This window comes from Lucilia sericata, unplaced genomic scaffold (assembly GCF_015586225.1).
Source record: "Lucilia sericata isolate MDLA Ls3-8-SP2 unplaced genomic scaffold, ASM1558622v1 Contig000238F_arrow, whole genome shotgun sequence".
In the NCBI taxonomy this organism is placed as follows: domain Eukaryota; kingdom Metazoa; phylum Arthropoda; class Insecta; order Diptera; family Calliphoridae; genus Lucilia; species Lucilia sericata.
Window position 1 is genome coordinate 331,411 of NW_023994265.1, and position 27,690 is coordinate 359,100.

At 28.1% G+C, this 27,690-nt stretch overlaps 1 protein-coding gene across 1 annotated transcript in view; it reads right to left on the reverse strand.

The window, feature by feature from the left end:
* Nucleotides 1-380: 380 nt before the first annotated feature.
* The window catches only part of LOC119602532 (titin), a 99,950-nt gene continuing 72,640 nt past the window's right edge, over nucleotides 381-27,690 (reverse strand). Inside the window, exons 6-7 of the mRNA XM_037954111.1 lie at nucleotides 21,259-21,624; nucleotides 381-1,378 (exon numbers count right to left, since the gene is read on the reverse strand). Of these exons, the coding sequence (XP_037810039.1) occupies nucleotides 1,197-1,378; nucleotides 21,259-21,624 (548 nt within the window). The 3' untranslated portion in view covers nucleotides 381-1,196. The remainder of the gene's footprint in view (nucleotides 1,379-21,258; nucleotides 21,625-27,690) is intronic.

The window sequence follows — 27,690 nt, forward strand, 5'->3', positions numbered from 1 at the left end:
GCATATCAACCACTAGCAATTTCCTTGCATATGTATTTAATTATGTTCCTTTAGGCAAATTTATAATAATAATGTTAAAAAAGAAAAAAATATTTAATTAAACTAAACCATAACGGCACCTTATTTCAATTTGTAAAATATTTGAAAAATAAACATATAATTTAATTAATATTAATAATAAAAAAATTTAACTGGGCAATATGATTTTAAACAAAAAAGCAAATAAAAAAACCTTAAAGTAAATAAAACGGTTTTCTATTATTTTTGCTCTAATGTTTTCATATATTTGTTGTGTAAATTAATTTAATTGTGGACACAAAAAAATTCAACTTAATAATATTATAAAACTATAATTAACAAAAAAATATTAATTATTAATTTAATAAAAAAAATATTAAGTAAATGTATGTATATTTATAAAAAAATGGCAACTTTCAAAAAATTAAAAAAAAGTAAATTTATTACAAAAATAAAATTTTTTCATAATTCGTTGATAATTTTTCGTTACGAACTTATACAATAATTTTATGTAAAATATAAAGACAATGTATAAAGAAATGGACAGACTTATAACGAAAAAAAAAAAATGCAGAGAAATTTTTAACATGAAGTTGCATGAATGAGAGTTATCTATTACAAATGCACAAATGCATTATTCTGTGGGTAATTTTAGTTTTAAGTATATTATTAATTTAAAATTTGTTTTATTAACAAATTTCTTTTAAAATATAATTTAAACATGTTCTTTTTTTTTAATTTTTGAGAGGGAATAGGGGAAGTGGTAGGATTTAAGTAAGGACATTTAAATTTGATAATTTTTTTTTTCACTTACAATTCACTTTAGCTAAATTCATAACAATTAAGTGCACAATGTTTTTTTTTTCATCCTTTTTTTAAATATTTATATAAAAAAATTAAAAAAAACAATGATGATTTCATTTAAAACTATTTTCAATTATCATCAAAGTGCCTTTAAGTAGTTGGGTTTTCATTTTTTGTAAAACAAAACAAAAAAAAAACATTTACAATATTTTTCATTTTTGAAAAAAATTATATCAAAACTTAATAGTAAGTGAATGTATGTATGGTATGAATTAATGAATGAACGAATGATTTAATGTTTAATTGTTTTATAAATGTTTGTTGGGTGTATGGGGTGATAAGTGTATTATAAAATGAGTGATGTTTGTATGAATTTATACAATAATTTCACGTATAACACGACGATTCCGTGAATTTGGTGTTGATGAGTATTCACCCTCGAAACTATCATCGTAACTAAGAGACATGTGCTGTTGTGGTGATATAACTTCATCTTGATCCATATGTTCCATATTGTATGGATTTGGCAGGCCACTTACGTCATGATATGGTGAATCTAAAATGAAATAGAAGTTGAAAAAATACAAATTAATTAAGAAAATATTTATCTTTAATAATTATGATTTAAATTAAATAAAAAACAAAAAAAAAAAACTTAAAATTTATCACTCACAAACAATGAAATTTAAGATATGTCTTGTTGATTCAAAGACAGTCTTAACCAGTTATTGCACTAAGCTTTTAAATTCATGTTTAGTGAGGAAACAAAGGGGATAAATAATTACTTTTGAATAACCTTTTTGAGGCAAAAACTTACTACTGAGGTAAATATATGATTCTTTTTTTGGCATTTCTTACAAACACCTACAAATCATAAAACAAATTTCTCTAGGGAACAACACAAAAGAATAAAACATAAACAACAAACTGAAAAATATATATATTTTTATATCAATCTTTCATTTAAAGGGTTTATAGCTCATTTTTTTTTGTAAATGTTTTCGTTATATTAGCACTACTTACATTAGCAGCGCTCCGTTAGAGCGTAACATCCTGTATTATATCCGCTATAGAATATGTAAGCATTTCAAGATAAATTATAATAGAATTTTTTTTAACGAAATAAGAAATAAAAACAAATGGAAGAAGAAGAAGAGAAGAATAAAATATTATAAGCAAACGAATTACACAAAAAATATTTCTTGGTTTTCTTACAATTTTTGAAATAAATTCTTTAAAGCAAAAGTTTAATTTTGCTTTAAATACTTAAAATGTTACTGTAAAAGCTTTAATTAAATTCAATTCTAAAATAGGTGAATGAGTGTAATTTTATGTTGTATTTTGGCTATTTAAATGTGAAACAAAAATACATTTAAACAAACGGAAATAAAAGCTTTGAAAAATCTTACAAAAACGGAAACAAGTGATGTGTTGGCAATGCTACACTTTCTATTAATATGTAGTGGTGTGTGTTTGTGTCTATGCATATGTGTGAGAGAGAGAGAGGTGTTTTTGGTATATAACAGGGTTGGAAATTTACTTTTGTACTTGATTTTTTAGTTTTAAAGTATGTACTTGTTATTTTAATTAATTTTCAAAGCTGAAATTGTTCATGGTTTCTTTTACCAATTTTCAACATCAACTTGTAACTGAAAAACTGTTTTTCCATCCTTGGTGCACATGTCTAGATGGTTTGTTATGAAAACGGAAATGCAACGGATTGTCGCACTTGCAGTCAAACGAAATGAAAATCCCTGTCCACGTTTTGTTTAAATACAATACACATATACAACGTACATATGTATATTCCTTTAATATGTATTACAAAACAACCAAATGTTTAACAGAGTTAATTACAATGGATACGATAACTACTTTCGACAATGAGTTTACATACACACTAATAAACAAATTGTCGTATTATTGTTGTCTTGTTCAGGCCTTTAATACACACAGATTTTATATGAAATTAAAAAATCTAAAATATATATCGCTTTTACTTTTCGTGGGGTTCCTGCCGATCATGGCGCTTTATGAATAACAAAAACTAGAGTTAACTTCCAAAAACTAGATTTGTTTTGTTGACTATCGCTTGCGGCTTCAATTGTAATCAAGTTGTTACTATTACAAAAGCTGTTTGTTGCATTTTTTTTGTATTGGTTTTATGTACATGTCAATTACCTAAGGGGTGGTCCAAATACAGATTTTATTAAAAACTTAGTGTTCGACTATTCGTATATCTCTTGAAATCTATTTTATAAAGGTAATAGTTGTTATCAAAGTAATTATTATTTTCTATCATCTAAAGAATTCAGAATAAAGACCATTGTATGTACTCCGTCTGTTTTATCAGATATTGGACGTTTCTAGGAACAGAAATATGAAAATATATTATATAATCCGATCCGTTGTTTAAGATTTGATCAGGGATCTTTAAAAGTGTAACAATGTTAAAAAAATATATATATATATATATATATATATATATATATATATATATATATATATATATATATATATATATATATATATATATATATATATCAATTTTGTTCAGATGGGTCTTATTTTGATTGTTAGTGTCTAAACTTACTGCTGTATAATTTTAGTCAAAACGGGAACCTGTACCAGAAATCGATTCGAAAGTGTAAAATGGGTTAAAAAATATAATTTTGTTAAAATTTCTTCAGTAATAATGGCAATAATTTGTTTTAAATATGGAAAAATCTTATCTTCTAGAGAAAATTGCCTTTCATCAATATAACTACAAGATGTTTATATAAAATGTTCCAATTTAATGTGGTGACAAAAGGGTTAAATGTCTGTACGTATGGGTAAATATTTTGTAATATTCACAAACAAATATTTTCATATTTCTGTTATAGCTGTTACAGTTGATGTTGTTAGTACCGTCAATATTACTTTTAACGAAAATTGACTTTGCTGGTCTACAACAACAGCTACAAATAGGAAAGAAAAAGTTTTAAGCAAAATTTTTATACTACTAAGCACCTGTTACCAGGATCTTCAATGACAACATTCACCTGAATACTTGATATTCATATACATACAACAAAAAAATATGTTTGTTTGGTATTTGGTGTCGGTGTGGGTGTCGATGTGTACATGTGTACGTGTACTGCTGCAATACAAATATTTAAAGCTATAGGCGTCAACACACTCACATGTGTTGAATTTTGCTTCTTGTTTTTGTACTCTTCAATATTGGATTTTTTAATTTTTCACTTTTTTTGTTGTTTTGTTTTCCCATTTCATATTCATTTCCGGCGGTAAAAAATAAAGAGTCACAGTCACAGATACCTAGTATACATCCACAGAGACTCATTGAAGTGGACATTTTAGGATACATGTTTTTATTTTAAAGCAACTTATTTCAAAATATTTTCAGACTGCATTTTAATTAAGGCTTCAAAAATCTTTTGTACTTTAAGGATACTATTTGATTTAAGAGTTGAAAAAATGTAAATACAATTGTCCTTTTTAAGATTTCTGTTGTCTTTATATAAATTTATTATAAAAATTAATTCTTTTTCATTTTAAATCAAATAATTTTAAAATATTTTCAGGCTGCATTCTAATTAAGGTTTCAAAAATCTTTTGACCTGTGTATGTATCCTTTGCTTTAAGAGTTGCAAATATGTAAAAAATTGTTTTCAGTCCTTGTTTTAATTTTTGTTGTCTATATATCCACTTATTTTAAAATGGTTATTACTGTCATCAAGCTGTCCGAAAACCTATCCATATTCATAATGTTAATTTGAAAGAGTAAATTTAAATGTTGATAATAAATATTAAATGAGATATGTATAAAAAATGTATTAAATGTAAGAATTTAGAATTCAGATATCTAGCACACTTATATTCGCTAAATACTTCTCTGGTGACTTCATTTATTTTCGTCTAACATTTCTATATTTTCCTAAGAAGTTTTTAGTAACAATTTCTAAATGTTTGGTTATTAATATTGCCTCTAAGTTCTTGTATTTGGATTTGTGTTGCTGAACTTATTGACTAATTTATATCATTTGAAAAAGGAAAATGTTCTTTTAAAGTTCGTTCTTTGCATGTTTACAACACATTTTCATTTATAAATTATTTAAAAGGTAGACTAAAACTAAATATACATACATATGGGCAATTTCATACGATTGTATGTGACATTCGCACGCCTTCAGAGTGGTATAGATTTTGTAAAATTAGGAGTACTTGGAAAACAATTTTGTCATTCTGTTCCATTTAAAGAATACTATATTTGCAAAAGGAATCATCCCATTCGGAACCTTGTTTTCCAAAATATGGATTAAAATATGACGATATCATACGTGACAAAAAACGGAAGTGTTTTTAAAGTACATGTAAATATTTACAAAAATCTGCGAATTCTGTAGGTGTATCATTTTTGCTTTAATTTCTTACACTATGGGACATATTTTTCATTAGTAATCCATAATTTTTAAATAAAAAAATAAATTAATATAATTTTATAATAAACATATTTAAATATCGTACGCGACACATCGTATGTGACAGATTTTTCTCCTGATTTTTTTTTTAGGTTATAAAATATATATTTTGGAAATATATGCATACACACACTTCAACAAATCAAAAGAAGTAGGAAAGTGCAGTCGGACATGGCCGACTTATGTACTGTTTAAGCAATTTATAGATAAAAATAAAAAACTGGAGTTATATGGTGACTAGGGTCAAATATGGACCGATCCTCATAAAATTCTAGGGTGTGATTTTAATTCATATAAAACTTATTTGTGCCAAATTTCATCATAATACTAGTCATTAGAGGTGAGTTACGGACGTTTAAGTGTTTTTCTGAAATTAAACTTTGAATGGAACTAGGGTCAAATGAGGTCCAATCGTTATGAAAATCGGCATAAAGGTTTAGGCTTATAAACATTTTAGATCTGCCGATTTTTGAAGGGATAGTATTATAATTAACAGAATTATGAGCTAAAAAGTGATATTTTCGGTTCCGTTTGTATGGCGGCGAGGTGTAAAAATAGACCGATTTCAAAAAAAGTCTTCGTCTTTGGTGCTACAAAAGGTCATATACCAAATTTTGTTGAACTATCTTCAAAAATGCAGAAGTTATAAGGGTTTTATTTTTTCAGTCGTGGTTTACCTTTTCATGGAATTGCCTATATGTATTATATACATATATATGTATAAAATATTCCCAAAAACATACATACAATCATTAAAGTTCAGACCAATATCGTTTAAATATTAAGTTTTCCCAATATCCTATTGATTTTCATCATGTACATATGTATGAATTAGCATGAGTATATTAAACATACCTGCAGTACCGTGCGACTATAACGAATTAGTGAATTTACCCTACACTTAGGATTAACTTTGAATACAAAATTAGCTATGAGCCAAGTGATTGTCCCTACACATGGTCATTGACTCTGCTATATATTACTTTTGGTGTGTAAAATATCTACTATGTAAATTTCAATAAAGAAAGAAGTTATAAAAGAGTGCTTTCTTGATAACTTGAGCACATTTAATCACCAATAATGTATAAAATAAACAATAGAATACTTTCTGCAGCTCAAAGAGTGATAAAATACTATCTAAAACTGCTGGCATGCGTTTACCTACTAGTATGAAAGAGAATTGAAATTGATGCTTTACAATTCATGAATATTTTACATAACATACATATACAATTTCATACAACATCCATACAAGCACTTAAAAAAACTCTTATACATCCTGGTAATGTTCTAAACCACAATCGTCTAGTCATCAGTTTTAGTGTCTGCCTATATGTCTGCTATTGAAAATTACGACAAAACAACTAAAACAAAAAGAAACCATTCCCCATTCATTTACTTTATGTGTTTTAAAAATATACATATTTACAAACTAACATTCACTATCATTTCTCTTTACATATTGCATGTACATAATTTACTCATTCTACATCCATTGACGCATAAATACTTTTTTTTCTCTCTCTTTTGTAAAGAGTATCATCAATATCCTTTTAGTAGCCATACATCTTCCATTTATCAAATAAATGTAACATTCTGGGTATAAATTTTAGACATTAAAACACATATCGAACACGAGTTTGAAAGTTAAGTAGGGCTTGTTCGACCATATAGAACTCTTCACCACATATGAGTTACATATGTATATGTAAAATCATTGACCCAAAAGGAGTAAATTTTTTCTAATTACCTGCAATATTGCGACACAAAGTTTGCATGGATACACAAAAAGCTAGTTAGTCATCGCTTCAGAAACTGATACTAAAAAGCCTTTATAGGACTATTAATTTTAGTTGTTCGTAGTCTGAAAGCCTGATACTCTTTAAAACAATAGTGTAGGGTATTGAAATTTCTAAACACAACAGTAAAATCTTTTATAATATAAAAACCTTTCGAAAGAAATTTAGTCCTTGCAACTAATAATAAATGATCATGTATAGATAGATGTTACTGTGTCCATTACATTGTGCAAAAAATCTATGGTCAAGTTTCTAAAAAAGGATATTTTTTGGAATTATGTTTATCGAAACTGACCCAAGCAATTATAGGTAGATATACTGTCATTACTCAACACATTTTGTGTAAATTATTATGCTCACATTTATGAGTGACTGTGCGTATATAAATATATTATGAAAACGATAGGATTTATCAACATTATCAATAGATGTTTATACCCAGCAGTTTTATAAGGAGACAATGTGTCTCTTCCGAATTCCGAATACTGAATTTTTTACAAATATCTAAATACTTGCTCGTAATGTGCCTTAGAAAGTAGTTATTTAAACCATCATAAGTAATCTATAGCAGGGTCAGTTGCCCATTTGTAATCGATGTGGACTGTATATTGATATTTGACTAAATCTCACGATAAGCTTATTTCTAAACATATTTAATAGGTAAAGTCATTAGATCAGGGTTTATACAATCTCGATCTGCAGGGTTTATACAATTTTTATATAATATGTATGTATGTACTATATATGTATGTAAGTTGGTAATTGCAGTATTTTTTATTATTTTTAAAACATAATATAAATTCTATAGAAAATTATAAAATGTTATACAGTTTTATTTTATTGCATAAATTGCTTACACAAACAAAACAAAAATAAAATAATAATATTGAAAAAAAATAAGTTTCTAATTTAAATGAAATGTTAAAAATATTATTGATTATTTATTAATAAAATTACTATTCCGAAAAATGATAATTCATTATGGTAATCGAAAATTGTTGAAAAACCAATGATAAAGTTACAGCACCCAACATTTATGGTCCTGGTTATAAAATTAAATTTAAAAACTCAATGGGTATAAATATTTTTGTTGCAACTAAAACTGTTTTCTCTGCATGAAAGATGAACGGAAAACAGTGTGGGAAACAAAAAATATGTATGTATATGTACGTTCAGATTTACACCTGTTTAAAAAGCATAATGAAAATCTCAAGTTTGATAGTTGTCAATAAAGTGATAAATAAAAAAACATTTACACACTGTTTTACATTGTACGTGGAAAAAAATGGAAGCCACAAACCTACAATGTATACAAGTACTTAAATTCATATATCATACACAAAATTACATGTAATACAATGTATTTTTGAATTAATTTATTTTTTTATTGTACTTTTTTTTTTGATAAATCATTAAAAAAATCATTTATGTTAAATAAACGCACAGATACATGCATATGTATGTATAAATATATGTATGTACATATACAAGCTTCAGTGCTTCATTGTATTTCATTACACACACATACTCAATGGAAATTGACAATTTCCGTATCCGTCATTTGATTGCAAATATACAACAGAGCCTAGTAAAAAGAAACAACAATATTATTCCCACCGACACATACACACATTCATGTACATACATATGTACATTAGGGTATAACTTTTAATATTTTTGCCAATATCAAAATAGCCCTAGCATTTCCGAGTAGACCTAGAAAAACAATCAACTTTATATTTTCTGACCGATTTAAGAGACTTTATTTTGGACGTAAAATTTTTGATTCGAAACACGCGAAAAAGTGTGTTTTCGTAATTAATACAGTATTGTCTACAGTATGGTGATAGGGCCAAAATGTGGTTATCACCCTAATGTACATATAATATGTAAATTGACACATCTTTACATATACACGATCGTCATCATCATACAGTTTGTTGAACATTTACACTACCATACAAATGTATGTATGTACGTCCTTAAAATGAGAGTAGAAAAGAGAGTTTGTAATTCATTCTTTACTACTGAAATTGTTACATCCATCATTCAGCTGCAACAGCAATGGTTTATTTATGCTGTTCATGTTGCTACTATTGTAATTTTTGTGCTGCTGTGTTTTTTGTGCTATTAACCTGATGGCATGTGTTTTCAATTAGCAGCATGTGTAAAATTTATTTATTTTTCATTTACTACCCACTACTATTACAAAAATACATACATATATTGTTCATAAATATGTATGTGTTTATATACCAACTTGTAAAAATATCAATATAATAAAGCTACAGTAACATTGAATTTTATTAAATTTTAAAACAGAAAAATACTTTAAAAATTACTTAAAATGTTTATTTTTAAAGTTATTATTTTAAATTGTTTAAGTTTTACATAATACATAATTCTTATAAAAAAATTTATTTTAATAACAATTACATTTGTATAAAGTATAAATGAAAATCTTTCAAGTTGAATTGTATTTTAATTAGAAATATTTAATCTCTTCATAAAAGATAATAAATATAAATTGAACAAGAATTTCATATTCTTATTTTCAATTAGGATTAAAAAATATTGAATTTTTAAACAAATTTGTACATTTTTGTAGCGACTTGGTTTTATTATGTAACATTTTTAATGTAACGAGCTTTAATTTAAAAATGGTCCAGAGTCTGTGGTGGAAATCGCACCCACAACACCTAGACTAATTGTCTAGCTCGCTAGTTACTTAAAAAATGTGATTGTTTTAGAGACAATTTGTATAAGATAAAAAAGGCTTTTTATTTCAATTGAAAGTGTGTGTATTTACGAATGACAATTGCCACTTCATAGATTACAGAGTCTGTGGGAATCGCAACCTCTAGACTGATAGACTAGCTCACTAGTAACTACAAAAAATTATCCGTCATAAAGCTAGTCTAAAGAAGTCAATGTATGGTAAAGAACATTTTTGCTCAAGTTTATTAAGTGTCCACTCTCTAGATTACTTGAGGAGTGTAAAGTAATGACCATCTCTACTCTCGCTTAAAAAGAGGACACACTTAAATAACGACTGTTTTCTCTCTCGTTAACATTCATGACGAAAGACGAATTGGAGCCAAATAGGTGATTAGACGTTAGTGAAATGTACTGTCTTTTTCGAATGCATAAAATCGTAAGTTATTGAAAAAACAAGTAGAATTTATAGTCGGGCATGGCCGACCATGTGATACCCTACATCAGTAATTATGTTACAAATGTTTAGTATTTTTTTAAAATAATAAAGCATTTAATTTAATTTTTACCTTAATTCAGAAAATTTTTAACAATTTTTAACAAGGAAAAATATTTTTAAAATAAGGGTTATATGGGGGCAAGGACCTATCTTTATAAATGGTAGAGGGATTTACGTCTAGATTACAGTTATTTATGGCGAATATTATCGTGATATTAGTGTTTATAAGTGAATTTAGACCATCAAGTCATTACGAAAAACAGCAGTATCATTAAGTTTTGCCGATTTTTGGAGTGATACAAGAACATTTAACATATTTATGAGCTCTAAAGCCCTATTCGGGGAGTACGTTTGTATGGAGGCTATGCGAAATAATGGACCGATTTTAACCATTTTCAATATACCTTGCTCAAAAAAAGTATGTGTTTCTTCAAATTATCTTGAAAATTGCGACCTGTAGCGTGCGCACAAGATATACATGGACACACAGACAGACGGGCAGAAAGACGGACATAGCTAAATAACGCAGAAAGTGATTCTGAGCCGTATATACTAGTTCAGGTGGGTGTAGGACCAATATCTTTGGGTATTACAATCGTCATATAGTGGTGTAGGGTATAATTATTATTTAGTTTTATAAAAGTAGGCTATTATATAGTTTAGCCTGACCGACTATATTTTCTAATTTATTTTTTCTGATGTTTTGTCTCTCTCTCAACTACATATTAATAAATGAATGTAGTATGTATGTGTATATCCATGGCGTCGTTATCTTTTGTATACTTTATGATTCTCTAGCCACATGATTTGGCTTTTATGTATTAGGGTGTCCCATATTATACTAATATATATACTAAATATGAGAAAAATAAAACATATTTTTGTTAAAAAAGAGGGTCAATTCCCTACCTGCGATTTAAAATCTTGAAGGGGCATATGAACTCAAAAATAAACCAAAAAAATTCTGAAATTGAAAAATAAATTTGTGAACCAAAATAATTTTAAAATTATTTTTCACGTAATCAGCTCAAAATAGGTAAAATTGGAGAATTTTTCAGGACAGGATTAGGATTTTCAATCGCTGTAAAGAACTGAGGACCGTTACAAAAACGTATTTTTTATTAGCCTCGTGTTCTATACATTAAGGAGCATCGATTAAGAGGTATTGTTATATGAGATTCTTTAAAAGGCTGTTCCTCGGGAAACTCTAATGTACATACATATATTGTAGTTAAGTTTTTTTTTTGGTTTGGTGTGGTTTTATTTCATTTCAAAGTTATAGTGTTTTTCTATGAAATAAACAGAAGAAATATTTGAAATATAAATATCACTAGGTATAAGCTGTATTTTCCGAAACTTTTAACAGTAAAATAAACAAATTTAAGTTGGTTTTTATAAAAAATGTTTGTATAAATACATTCTTTACTAACTGTATTTGGAAAAGTTTATGAAAATTAAAATAAATATTATTTTTCTAACGCCTTTATAAATAAAACAAGTAAGTATAGAGGAGCTTGGACGATTATACGATACCTTACACCAGTTGTTATAAGTACTCGAGATATTTGTATAAATACTACAAAATTCAACATGAGCTCCAAGGCCTTATTCATATGATCCGTTGAATTATTTTCAATACGCTACCATAACTTGTTGAATTATCTTAAAAAAAGATTACAGGACGGACATTATAAATCGAAAATGATTTTAAATCGTTTGATGCCGGGATAAACTTTTGGCCAGTTACAAACATCAGCAACCATAATATCCTGCTCACAATAGTGGTGTAGGGTATATACAACATAAACTCTTGGGGACTTAAAAATGTTGGTTGACCGCTTGTATTTTTATAAATTTAAATTTTTATTCTGATTGGAGAAAACTAACAATTAAAACTGATTTGCATTTCTAATTGTTCAATGTATAAAAAAATATTTGGGTTTTTATGTTTAAATTACAGTTGTTTTGTTTAAAAATATTTTTGAAACATTTTTTAAAACCAAAAATAATTTAACTTACAGAAACTATGATCATTTTAAATTTCAATTATAACTTTAAAACTTTCTTCTGGAAAATATACAAAACGATATATAAACACTTTGCCTTATTGCTATATTAATAAAAAACATACGTATATATTGTAATTTTTTATATTTTATCTAGATAACTCTATAAAATTGCATTAAAAAAAGGTAAAAATAATTACCATAAATTAAGTTTAAAAAGATACTTTTAGCGTAACAAAAAATCTAAAATGAATTGAAGTCATAAAAAATCCTAAAAATGAAATGCCAACATAAATTACATTTCAAAAGCTTGGTTGTTTAAAAAATAAAGGGTTATTTGGTAACTGTTTTTAGCAAATAAACTGTCTACAAAAAAAAAAACGTGTGCATAACTTTAGGCGTCCAAATTGATAACACCTAAAGAAAAAAATTTTAAAAAACACACACATGTTTTTTAATGGCAAAAAATCAAATGCATGCCGATTTTTACAGCTTAATAAACTGGAATGTTTAAAAAATTGTAAAGCTGCCCTTTATTATTAATAAATCGGCTTAAAAGGTCTTTAAATTTAAAAAAATTGAAAATATAAGATTTACAAAATTAATTAAACTTATTATGCAGTTTAAATAACTGCAACCAAAAAATCTCAACACATGTTTGTGTATAAATAATTATGAGAAAATACTTATAAAAATATTTGTTATATAAATCCTTGCCATTTAATTAAATACAAATTAAATTCTAAAGGATTATATAGGTGTTTGTTAAATGGCAGACGCATCCGGTTTTGTTTACGAAAAGTATCTGTTAAGCCGGAAATGAAATTTTTGTTTACATGTTAATATGTATGTACTTGGGTATTTGTAATATGAACAATTTGCAATGTAGCTTGTTGACCAATGTTTGTATGTATATGTATATGGGCTTTGTCAACAACAGTTTACTCGTTTTACTTGTACAATATCAAATATAGTACTTTATTAATGTCTTTATTTTAAGTATTTTAAATTCATAACTAAACACATACAGACAATATACAAATTATTTTAACATTATAAACACCACTCTGGCAAAAATACAAGCATACCCTGTAGTTTGGGGTGGCTGTCTCGAAGTTTGTAGAAGGAAATGAATTAATAAACCTTTACATATTACTTTTTTCTTCGATTACAAATAGACAACTGACTCTGCAATAAATCACTTCTGGTGCGTTTAATACTAAGTTTCTTAATGACTTCATGCTACTTGGGGACACAAAAGTGACAACTGATTTTCCTTTAAACAGGACATTTGAGCAAAAATATTATTTAAACCAGCTGGACAAAGTAACCCAGCAAAAAATAATTGATGTCATACTTTACAAACTTCATCTTAATCACATCTTAAAATGCGATTACATATTTTTCACTTTTATAAACCAAATATTTCCTTACAAATGAAACCCCAGTTAAAAGTGAGGAAAGAGATGTGGAAAAGTCATTACAAATAACATATTTGAAGTACATCAAGATTTGGTGAAAGAGTAGTGAAATTTACATAAGCGTGTCATTAAGAGAATGTGTTTTATTTTTGACATCCAAATTTCGGATTTTTACTGCTTCTAAAAATAAGATTAGATGTAGTTCAAAGTTGCCAAAAATGAACAACATCCCTCCAATGACACGCAAATGTAAAATTCATAGGTTTTACACCCGAATTTGAAGCACTTCGGGTTACTAGTTGTGATGAAAATTCTACATCTTTTTCCACACTTTTTTTGCTGGGAATATATTATTTTGTTGTGTTTGTGCATGTATGGGTATGCATAGTGTTTGCATATTTCCTACATCTTGTTTATGAATAAAATACAAAATGGAGTAAATATGTGTTGTTGGTATTAAAACTACAAATATTTGTTTAAATGTTGAATTAAAAATAAGACAACAAAGAAACCAAAAAAGAAACACGAAAGCCAAAAATATAATAAATAAAATGTGTATAGATGTACTATGTAAGTATGTAGGTATTTGTATGAGTTTGTGTGTGATAGTGGTATAGGAGTTAAAAGAGTTAAAATATGCAAGTTATTTTGTAAAATACGCTGTGTTAACAATACAAAAGAACAGTATGTATTTTACTTGCTAAAATGTAAAAATCTGCAAAAATACTCATATACACACAAAAAATAGAGATATAAAACCACACTCACACACACATTTAAATACTTGAGAAAAACTGTATTTTATTATCCTTATTGTTATTTTTGTTTTTGTTACTACAGTTGTCTGAGTTGTGTGTTATTTTTTGGTTTGAAAAGGGTACAAAATACAGACAAAATTCATGGACTAAAAGGATTTTGTTCTCTATGTTAAAAATATCCACTTAAAAAAAGATTTATGCATTTTTATTTGTTTCTTTTTATTTTTGTGAGTTTTGTTTTATACAAAAAGACCCCAACAACGAGAAATAACAAAAACTAAATAAATAAATGAAAATATTTATACAAAAATAAAACTTGACTTTAATTCTAAAAAGAAATACTTTTATGAAAGAATATGGGTTACAATTTTTGATAAATTTATTTTTGCATTTTCCTTTGTTGGGTTACTATTTCTTTTTTTTTTCTAATTAAAGCCCATATTGTATCAAAAGGCAGATTAAATCTAAGCCAGTAAAAAAAGTTTGTTTAATTACAATGAAAATATAGGTATTGTAAATTTTTGTTTAAAAAAAAAATAAATATTTCTGTTTTCTTTTTGTAAGCTTTATCAAGGTTTTCTTAATTATTTTTTTAGTTGTTGTGAGGTATGGTATAATACACGTACATTACATTGGCATCTAAAGGACAAACTAAACAATAAATGAAAAGTTTAAACTCTATCAGAACTCCCACAAAACTCTTAATAAATTATGGAAGATATGGAAATACATATTACATTTAGTTCAATTTGCTCCAACATTTTCACATTTTTATCAATTCTATTTTTGATTGATTAAAACTAAGACTATTTCAAATATTGTGCTTTTATTGTTTTAATAATTAAATATTTAATTCAAATTTTTCTGTAGATCTTTTAAAATATACATATTTCAATAAAAAAATGTCTTAAATTTTCTTTAGTTTTAAACATATACAAATATACTTTTGCAAACTATTGTTCTTACTGATGCATTTTTTGTTCTTTTTTTAGGAAAATGCTTTTTTTTAAGATAAAATTTACATAAATAGATTTTAAAATCATTTAAAAAAAACTAACACTTCTACTACTAATAGGATGTATTTATGTATGTAAATGTGTCTGCCCTAAAAATACACACTAGGGCACTTCTTATAAAACTGACTTAAATAAATTCTTCAAAACTATATATTTGTATTAAAAGTAAAGCCTAAAAGTATGCTAAATATTAACGGCAAATGCAGTAGTGAGTTTTACAAATCCATAAAGCTTTTTGTATAAGAGTTTTATACTAAATATATGTATAAGTACTACTCTAATGCTCGCAAATACACATACAAACATGTTTCAATATTTATGCAACACATAACTACATACTAATGTATGTATGTCCATAAATGTTGCACATATAATTTGGCATATATGTATTTGTAATACTATTACAAGAGATTTACTACTTTATGGATTCCAGCACATTTTTCATATTATTTTATTTTTTTTCTACAGATTCCTAAGAAAATGTATATATTTTATATACAGCAACACATTTTATGTAAAATAATATATTAAGCAAAGAAAACAAAAATCCAAAAGTAGCTGAGTATAACCCTCGAAATGTACTTGTATAAGCAAACGAGTATGTGTTTTTTTAATATAGAAAAAAAATTCAAATACTATATAGAAGACTAGTAGCTACTTAATACCCAATAGAGTTGTTGCATTCTTTTCTATATTCCGTTTTCTCTATCAACGCCCCCAATATTGACATTTCAATGTATAGCTGGTTTCCTTTAGTAAAAGGTCTATTTGAATTTTGAGAAGAAAAAAGTTGTAGAATAAAAAAATTTATAGAATTGATTTGCTATTGAGTTTTCTTATTCCTTTTACCCTTTCACTTAAGCACAGTGGTGATAAACCAATAAAATGATGTAAAATTTGTTTAAATTTCTATGACAATTATTTTTGTTTTTAACTGGCTCTGAATACGGTGTTGAGCTGGGCTCAACCGAGAGGCCTCCATGTTAACCCAGCAAAAGTTAAGTACGTTGCTAGTTATTCCACCCATTGACACATATTTAAGATATGAGGCGACGCTTACAGCCGAACGGCTCTTTACTTTAGGCGATCTAGCCCCAATCACCAGACGTGCCTGATCGTATACCAGATACAGAATATGTCGGAAACTTTGAAACGCTGATCCCAGATAGAATGTCTTGGTCAAGCGGAACATTAGAGAAAATACCAGTAGGAATCCGTTGTTACACGGATGGCTCTAAATTGGGGGACAAAGTGAGGCTGGGGTTCTATATAGAAGACCCAGAAACAGAAATATACCACTGTTTACCAAATCCTAACACAAGCTTCCAGGCAGAAGTACGAGCAATAACGGAATGCGTAAATTGGATTAGAATTAATATGGCGCCCACAGCGCTTACATCATATGGGTACCAGGCCACTCGGGAGTAGTCGGCAACGAAAGGGCGAATGTAATAGATTTAAAGGGAAGGGAGCTCGAGGCAGTTAACCTGACAAACGCAAAACAATTCGACGCAACAAAAGCTGAACTAAAAATATGGATGAGAGAATCCCATAAGGCTTCTTGGAATAATGAAACAGTGGGTAGAACCACAAAAATCCTATGGGGTGACACTGACGAGAGCAAGACGGAAAATGTCGTCAAAATGAGCAAATTTGAAGTTAGTATGATGGTACGTGAGAGGACACACAAGATTACGAGCACATCTATGCAAAATTGGACGTGTGGATTCAGACGAATGTAGGGCATGTGGAGAGGACAGTGAAACTCTGGAGCACTTTCTTTGCATTCATCGAAGTAAGATCCAAGTATCTTGGAAGTGATGTCACTCCCGAAAAAACATTCCTGACTAACCCTGATTGGAAGATTCTTAAGAATTATGTTCAGGAAACTGATTTTCTGAACACTGAAAAAAAATTCATTCAGTGAACTGTTTTTTTTTTTATGATAAGGAGCGCACAACAGACCCGATAGAGTACTAGGTGTATTTCTACGTATTTAATGTAGTATACATCCTCCTATCATTCTAACCTACAATTAGTACTATTTATTTGATTGTTTTTATGGCAACTTTTATTGATTATTAATCTTAATCAGAAATCCTTTGAAAATTTTCATATTTCAAAATATTCCTAACCACAGTGCCACTTGACCATACTTAAGTATATTTTTTCGACAACCACCTTCATAACATATAAAAAATAAACACAAAAAAACATACGCAGAGTAGATAGATAAAATAACATTAGTTGAAAACATTAGAAATACTTAGAATTTTTACAACACTAACAATATTTCCGTTGAAGAGTAAAAATATGCTAAAAAGTGTTAAATGGGGATTAAGTTATACCACTCGCATACACACACACACAAAGCACTTAAAGTTACACATATCCCTGAAGTTTGGGACGTACATACATACATACATATGTATGTGTGACCTTCAATATACAAATAGAATAATAAAGTATAGATTAACTTCCTGCTAGACTACCTAGGATATATAAAATAACTAATTGATCTTCTACGCATTACCAAGAATACAAACGTACCAAATAAGCCAAAAATATAACAACCAAATGTTTAGCTATTGGAAAAATTCTTTAGAAAAGGATACTTTATAACTCCTTACAAAACTGCTGGAATGTTATTTTGTCAAATAGTACGTGTGTGTTCATGGTAGAGATTTGTTAGTTTTCTTTTTATTTCATTCAAGCATTTTCAAACATTTTTTTATGATTATTTTCTCTAAGCATAATTTATGCCTTGTTTGCATATGTGGCTTAAATATGCATATAGATGGATGTGTTGTTAAAATAATAAAACGTAAAAATTTATTCAAATTTACTTTGTTTTTCTAGTTTTGGTTTTTGGCCATGAACTCGACTCGGTGGCACGTTAGAATGTTGTATCACTGGGAAATTGTTTATTTATTTTTTTGCAATTTTAATTAATTCAATATTTGATTAATTATTAAAGATTTATTTAAAAGCAAACGATTATATGGAATTTATTACTACCATATTTAAAAGGTAAAATATTTTGGTTGAATTTAACCGGCCAGCAGACATGAATTTATTATTTATAGATAAACTTATTCAACAGAATAATTTAATTCATATGAACAAAACTAACAGCAAAGAGATTTTATGAACAAATTTTTCAATTTTAAAAAATCTTAATTAATGATGCATAACACAACTAATTAAAATTATATTTAACCACAATTAATCAAAACATTTATAAAATACAAACTTTAATTAAAGTTTAAGTTTTATCGAAATTTTCAATTTGTAAAAAAAAATCCCCATAAAAACTTAATATGTGTGTAAACTTATACCCTGTATAACCCCAACTACTTGAAATTAGCTTTTAGCTTCTAAATTAGTTGCCATCCTTTGACCACAGTCATCCTATTATGTTCTCATCAATTTATCATATATCACATCAGATTTTAAGTAAAATAACTTTACAAATTATACACTGAACTCAAACTATCTTTCCTATTTCTTTCCATCTGCCCATGTCATAATAAATGATTGATTAAAATAAACTTTCTGACATTTTATGACAAATAGATAAACCCTATGTTTTGGATATTAACAGAACATACAAACACTGTTGAGAAAAGTTGAAACTAATCTACAATCAAAAAGGAAATCTATTCACAAAAATATTGAAAAGTTAATTGTGAAAACAAGACAAAAAATAATAAAGACAAGAAATGATTAATTAAAACTAAAAGTCACTAAACGAGAAAAATATAAAAAAGATTTTTTAGATTTTTTGCACAATAATATGCCTAAAAGTATGCTAATAAAATATAATAATAAAATTGCTAAAAATATGTTAAGAAAAAAGTAATAGGCACTCATTCTGGAAAAATTATACAAGACCTAGATTTTAAAAAATTTGTTTGATTTTTATGAGCAGATGCTTTCAGTCTCTGATAAATATGACAGGCGGTCACTTTTAGACCGACTTAATTTCATTCCTGTTTCTTACTTGTTTAGCCTTCGTTTAATTTTTTGAAGTTTTGCAAGATATATTGAGAGCTTTCCGGTTAGACATTTTTGTAGAGAATGCGATGTCCTGACTACCGTAAATTCGAGGAAATATACTCTGGTCACTCTGTTATATTTTTTTATTCAAAAGATAAAGTGTATAAATACATTTAAAACACCCCCCTCATCTAGTCATAATTTTGGTAACTTTTCTTTGCAATAAAAATAATTTTCTGATTATGGTTATTAAAACCATAAAAATATTGTTAATCAAGCTTTACTTACACTCATACAAAAAGGAGAAAGTGATTCTGTGTGTCAGAAGTTCAATGTGTTATAATATTGGTGTAGTAGATTTCAAATGTATCATTGACTTGTACAAGTCTAAAAACCACAAGGACAATCAGCAATTGTAATACAAGGATAATCAGGATAAACACAAATTGTAGTCGGTTGCTATTACTGTCACCATTGTTGCTGTTGCTCATAATGTTGTTGTTGGCTACATAGACACAACAACCACATTATTATCCATTTTATTCATATATGTTTGTATGTAAATGTGAATACATACACAGAGACATACATTTTTAATTCATACATATACGCAAAGTAGTAAAAAAAAAGTCTAATAAATTTTTATCTAATATTTCACACCGGAGAACAAATATAACTGAACATGGATATAATTGTTACTTAATATGATCATATTATGATCCCTCTAATTATATATTTAGTTGTTGCAACCTTCAGAAAATATAAACTTTTTAATGCCATGATTATTATACATGATAATCATACAAATTTTGATTGAGACAAATATATAATCGTTTGTGGCAGTCATTTGATTGATAGATTTAACATCATATACTTACGACAAGTATGGAATTGATTACAGTGACCATAATATTGTTAAATTTCGTGTTATCCAGTTTGCAGAATAATTACTATAGTCATATTTAACAATATTTTTTCTCCATGTGCGTGTATTGTTACCACTTACTTGCTCGTACTACAATGGGCTGCCAATGACGCTTCATACAATTATTATCACTACTTTAGCTGTTGAAAGGCTAAAGGCTATACGTATGTATGTATGTATGTGCACTCTAATATCTTGTCTTTTTAGTTAAGGTCTTTTTTTGATAATAGGCATTATTACTTTTTCTTCTCCTTATGCTTGTTATTAAGGGCTTTAGGTGATTTATTTAAAAGCACTTGAGTTGAAACGTATTAAAACACATTTATACATACAAATGTACATTTATTAACAGCTATTTACCAGCAGTTAGTTGTTGTTGTTGTAAGTAAGTGGTAGCAAGGGCAACAGCAACCGAATCATCATCATCATCATTGTCCGTATTAAATGTCAATTTAATTTATCTAATGCTGACTTTGTAAAATTCTTATAAAATACCATGTTAATAATGTTGTCCTGGGTTCTTTAACGCAAAAAAGGACAAGAGACGTAAGAAATACTACCAACGAGAAACAGCACAATAAATTTACGTAAAGCATTATATCTGCATCATCCTAAACAACACAGCAATGGCAACAAAAAGTTGCTATTGGTTACCAAATACTTTTACTGTGCTACAAACTACCTACTTATTATGTCAATATGAATTTATAGACGTACTTTGTTATTATTATATAAATGACTAACTAATATTATGTATATTATATAGAAACAATTATCTAATATTTAATTATTTGTTATTTAATTTGAAACTTACCTAAATGTTGGTCAACACGTTTTTTGGGCTTTTGCACTGATGCATAGGGATCACTGCAGTAATCTTGTCTAGATGGATTTTGGCTATTGCGTAAATTATGATATTCATCACCGTGTTGGCTGGGTGTTGCTGTCAGCTGTGGATAGGGTGCATAATCGTCGACGCCACCATAACCACCATGTGTCAATGGATCATAGCCATAGGTGGGCTGTTGTTCAACATAATTGTTGTGCGATACTGGCATCATATTCTGTTGATTACCTGCGGCGCCTGACATTTTCACCTGCCACAAAGAGTCCTGTGAATTGACACTGCCACCATTGTTCGAGTTCGAATAGTTGTTTTCGATATAACCCATATTTACCCCTGTAGAAAAAAATATATGTAACAAAATAAATTAATTTTGGTTATTATTTATTTTGTTTTTATTGAAAAAATAAATGTTGAAATAATTTTTACAATATTGTTGTAACAAATTAGTTCATTTTTCGAATTAACATTATTATTTAAATTTATTTATTCAAACGTTAATAATTTGTTCACTGATTTAACTTTTTTCGTTGTTTTCAGTTTTTTTTTTGCTAAAAAGCAAATTTCTATAATTTTTAGTTTGAAATAATTAAAATAAAAAGTAAAAACTTTTTCTTTTTGCCTTTTGTCTTCCAAAGCAAACGAAAGTTTTCTACAATTATCACAAATACTTTTGAATTAATAAGAGAGTTTAACAAGGATTAAGTAAAAAGGAAGCGCATTTATAGATTTTTCTTAAGTTTTAATTTAAAAAAAAACAGTCATAAAGTACAAAACGTGCCAGTTTGCAAAATAAAATTTAATTTGTACTATTCAGCAGAACGTGGAAAAAGTCATATAAAAACTATAAAAAAGTTAAAGAAATGAATATAAAATCTGAAGGGATATAGTCATTGTTATTTAACTTTACTTAAATGCAGTAATGGGTACAAAGTTAACATACGTATGTATATTTTCTAAAAATTTAGTTACAACATAAGAGCTAATTCCAGAGTTAATTCTAAAGATTACTTATATTAGATTGAAGGAGCACAAAACACTGCGCCCTATGTGTGGATCTTTTGTGCAGCCCATTGGTTCACCATACATGTTTTAGTTCACGCACGAAGGTAACTCGTTTAGTGGTGAGAGGTTGAAGTTGTCTTTTTTGGTTAGCAAGGCAGCACCCAAGATCTTAGCTCTGCGAGACCCTAATGTTGGGCAGTTACATAAGATATGTTGTGAGGTTTTGTCTTGTAGGCCACAGAATCTGCATAGAAGAGTTGCCTAGAATGAATTTATGGCATCTGAGACCACAATGTCCAATAAGTAATCCCGTTAGTACTCTAACATCGCTTTTATTGAGCTCCAGTAGCTTTTGGGATTTTCCCTTTGACAGTGTAATGAAACGTTTTGTCTGTCTGAGCCCTGGTATTGTTTTCCAATGGAGAATAAATTCAGATTTCACTCAAGAGTCACATTTAGTTTTGGCATATCCTCGGAGAATGCTCGGCTCAGGGCCGATTAGTTGGTGATGAGTGCCCCTATTTGCTAGGCAGTCTGCTCTTTCATTGCCAGAGTGACTTGAGTGATGCTTGGCTATCCGACATTATAAAAATTCATAATCCCTTGGTTCATCTTCTAACGCACTCCCTAGCACAAATAAAGATGGCGTATGTATATTTCTGCTTAAAAGATTGAAGGATATTGTCCAAGGGGGATGCCATTTTGGAAATTGGGCCCATAAATGCCCGTTCCTGTTTCGCCTTTTATTTGTTTGGACCCATCTGTGAACCAAACTTGATCAGCTTTTTCTTGCCACCAAGATTGATCTGTCCATATGTCCCTATTCGGTGTACTAATGATCTATCGAAAACCATAGTTGGTGACCCACAGTCGGGAATTCTAATGTATGTATGTGCAACCAAGTCCCCAGTTTTCAAGTAGGCAATACCTGGTAGGCGATCTGCAAGTTTCTTCCTTGATAAGGATGTGGCATATGTGGGACAAGTTTACTTGGTATGGCTTTGTTTTTAAAAATTTCCCTAATTGCTTTTGGCCCATTTTGACCAGGTCTGTATAAAGTAGTCTTTGTTACACCCTGCAAGTTGTATACATTGAGTGTAGGAATAGTTTCCATTTATTTCAAAAGTAATTGATAATAAATTGTCATATTAATTTGTTTTATGTCAGTTTTTGCAATTATTTTAATAACTACTTAATTAAAATTTATTTTTGCAATAAAAAAAACTAGTAAAGGTGAGAGACAGTATAATTTATAATTATTTGCGAAAATAATTTTTTTATGTTCATAAATATACTGACACGAGATAAAACGTGGGTGTTATTTAAATGTACATAGTTTTTGTTACAGTTTTATAAGCAAGGTATCATTCCAGCATAAATTGAGAGACTTCAAATGTTTGCAACATTTTTTATTACAAAAAACTGCTATAGCAATCTCCAAATGAATTTGGTTTAATATGTATGTATAATGAACAGCAGAATATATAAAACATATATGTACAATAAAAGTGGAGTTTGCTAACTTCTTAACATTTCCTAAAAGATATTTGTATAAGTCTATATCTCATATCTCTCTTGATAAGAAGATTTTAATTTTCTTAACCCAAAAAATTCTTTATGGCGTCACCTAAAAGTAGGCAATACCAAACAAACGCATAATTTTATTGCATTCAACAATCATAAAAAAACGTTGTTTTCCAATTAGTTAAGTAGATTTTTTTATTTATATTTTAAACTACTAAAAAACTTTTATTTTAGTAATAAACTTATTTTAATATTTTCTTCCTGTTATTTGTTTTTCTCTCTTTATTTTTAACATTTTATTGTTGTATTTTTAATATTTTGCCGGTAATCATTTTATTATTTGCCTTAACAAATATAAAAAAATTAAAGAAAAATATAAACAATGTTATATTGTGGTTACGGCTTTTGTTTTTTTATAATTTTACATTTGTAGCAAAAAAAAAAAAAAAACAAAGAATATATAAAATGTCATAAGGTTTTGTTGATGTACTTTACTATGACTACTTGCCACTTGCCATCTACCCATTTCATATGCATGATTGCTGGTTGGTAGGTACTTTGTGAATGCCACTCTATTATGGCTCAGACATCAGACTGCTACTACTACTACTACTATTTTGTACTACTGGAGCTGTCACAATAACTGCTACCCTGGAGTTCGTAATGCCTGTTCTAAACTATTGAAATTTCTATCATTAAGGATTACGTACAATATTAGCAATTTGATTAATTATTTAAACATTTACAAATAATTCATTATGTATTAGATTACTTGTGGTTGGGCAAATAAGCAAGAAACAGTACCAAAATGGCTAAAGTTACTACTCTTTAGATTTACATATGTATAGGCACACTTAAGTAATGACTGCTTCACTCAGAGACGCTAAAGTGGCAATTAAATTCTTCTCTCCATTACTACAATTACATAGATGATAAATAGAATACATTGACATCTTACAAAACTGCGGGGCAGTACTACTTGCAACATTACTTGGAAATATAGTAAAGTTGGTATGTATGTGCATTTTTTGCCTTTCATATTAATATTACAGCTGTATGTGTGTATGTAAAAGTGTTTTTGTATTTAGCTGTTGGCATTGTAATTTAATTAAAAAAGGTTTTTTTTTGCATACACATTTTTAACCAAAAAATATGTACATATGTATAATAAAGTTGTAGTATTACATGTAAAAATGTACATAAACATTTACACCAGGTCTTTAAAGTCAACAATCATTTGCCAAGTGAATGGCGAAAAAGAGTGGTTTTACCATGATTTTAAGAAATTTCATTAAACATGTTAAAAATCTCAATTTAAATTACATAAAGTAATATTTTCTTTTAGAAATACTCGAAAACAATTTCTCTAAGATGCTATTCTTTAGATACTCTGTGGTAAAAATTCTGACAAAAAGTTAAGTAGAAGTATAAAATAAAAAAATTAAATAAATGTTTTTTTACGCTTTTCAAGAGTGAAAATAAAAATGGTTCATAACCGTTTATTATGCTAAACAGGTAGTATAAAAGCATATACACATTTTTTGTTGTTATTCTTACGATTTTTTATTTTCTTTAAAGACAATTTCATTTCATTCTTAACAAGAGTTTTTTTTTCTGTTTCGTTGTAAAAATGTTTTCATAATTTATTACGAAGAAAATAAAATTCAAAAGTAACAAAAATAAAATCATAAAAAATATACTTCAAAAGGTGTTTATAACAAGTTGTATGGATGTTTACTAATCTAAATGTTTTTTATACCCTACACCACTTTAATGGAGAGGGTACATTGGGTTTGTGCTGATGTTTGTAACGCACAATAATATTGGTCTTATACCCATCTTAAAGTATACAAGTCGGCTTAGAATCATTTTCTAAGTCGATTTAGCTATGTCCGTCCGTCTTATAATAAAACTGCAGGTCGCATTTTTGAAGATAATTCATTGAAATTTGGTACATGATCTTCTATTGTCTCAGTGACGAATGATCGGTTCATTATTTGACCTAGCCCCCATACAACTGAACATCAGGTAGGGGCTTGTAAACCTTGTAATCAAACTACAGGTCGCAATTTTGAAGATAATCCAATGAAATTTTGCACATGATCTTCTTTTGTACTAGAGACTCCTATTGAAAATGGGTAACATCGGTCCAACATTTGACCTAGCCCCCATACAACTGTACACCCCAACCCCCCCCCCCCCCTATACGGCTTTTAAGTTCATAATTATGTTCAATATACTCGTATCTCGACAAAAAGCTGTAAAACCAAGTTCTATACTAGCCTTTCTGACCCTGGCGGATTTTTTAATAATAGGGCCTCATTTGACCCTAGCCCCTACACAAAGTCACCTTCGAAATATGATTTAAATGTACACAATTTTATTCAACAAAAAATGGGTAAAGTATATCTGAGGTACAATTCAACTTAAATACTATATTACGAACAGTAAATCACATTTTATTTTTATAACTGGTGTAGGGTATTATATGGTGTTACAGTGCGTTGTATGGACCCAGAGGTATATGATGGAATTATTTCCAAATAGTAAAACAAAATCATGCTTTGTAAAAAACAAGAACGATTCTTTCCAAATTAATGCCGAAACCTGAAGCAGCATTGATGGCATCAAAGCTTATAGCAGAGACCTGTTGTAACCAAAAACAGTTCCTAGATCCAAAAAAAAAAAAAAAAAAACAACGTACCTTCTATTTAATGGTTTTTGAACGTCTTGAAAGTAATGGGTTCAATTGTAGTCTTTAAAACTGAAGGGTATTCATGAATGTATGTACATATAAGCAAAAATACATAAATTTATTAGAGTATTAGTTAAATTTTACATGGCGTGTTGACATTCACAATTATTTGTAACACCTTGTAAAAGCATGAAAATGCAGCCTAAACAATTTTATTTACTTATTCAAATTTTAAAGATTGGAATACTTTGACACTGGATATAAAAATGCAATACTGAAAATTTGAGTCAAAGAGGATTTCAGTAAAAATCTAAAAATCTATCTAATTGAAATTCTTAATAAACATGATATATGTGCATATGTATGTATGTATGTATGTATGTATGTATGTATGTATGTATGTATGTATGTATGTATGTATGTATGTATGTATGTATGTATGTATGTATGTATGTATGTATGTATGTATGTATGTATGTATGTATGTATGTATGTATGTATGTATGTATGTATGTATGTATGTATGTATGTATGTATGTATGTATGTATGTATGTATGTATGTATGTATGTATGTATGTATGTATGTATGTATGTATGTATGTATGTATGTATGTATGTATGTATGTATGTATGTATGTATGTATGTATTTGAGAGTAATGATATGAATTAGATGACATATTTGCATCAATAAAGATAAATTCTTAAATTTTCATAAAAAGTAGACTTAGCACATTTTACCGCTAAGCTTACAATATACTATGTAGGTATGTAGATGTTTTAATAACTTCAGTGTTTATTTTCTTTATGAAATATTTTGTTATTACCACAAAAAAATAAAAAACATGTTGGTGTTTTTATGTTTATGTGTATTTTTGTAATTGTATAAGTATTGCTGTAGGTGAGCGTGTGTGGTAAATTAACATTGCAGGTTTTATATTTCTATAAAATATTCATAAAAATTGCGACAAACTGTGCATGTAATAAAATGATTTTTTATATGATGTTTTTTTTTTCTTTGAAAGAGAAAAAATTGTACAAAATAAATAAACCTGAAATCAACATTATTGTTATTAAGATTGTACCTTGGTTTTTGTGGATTGCAAAAGCAAAGAAACGAAATGATATAATAATGAAATAAACACACCAGGAGTATGACTTGTAAGTGAGTTGTAATCA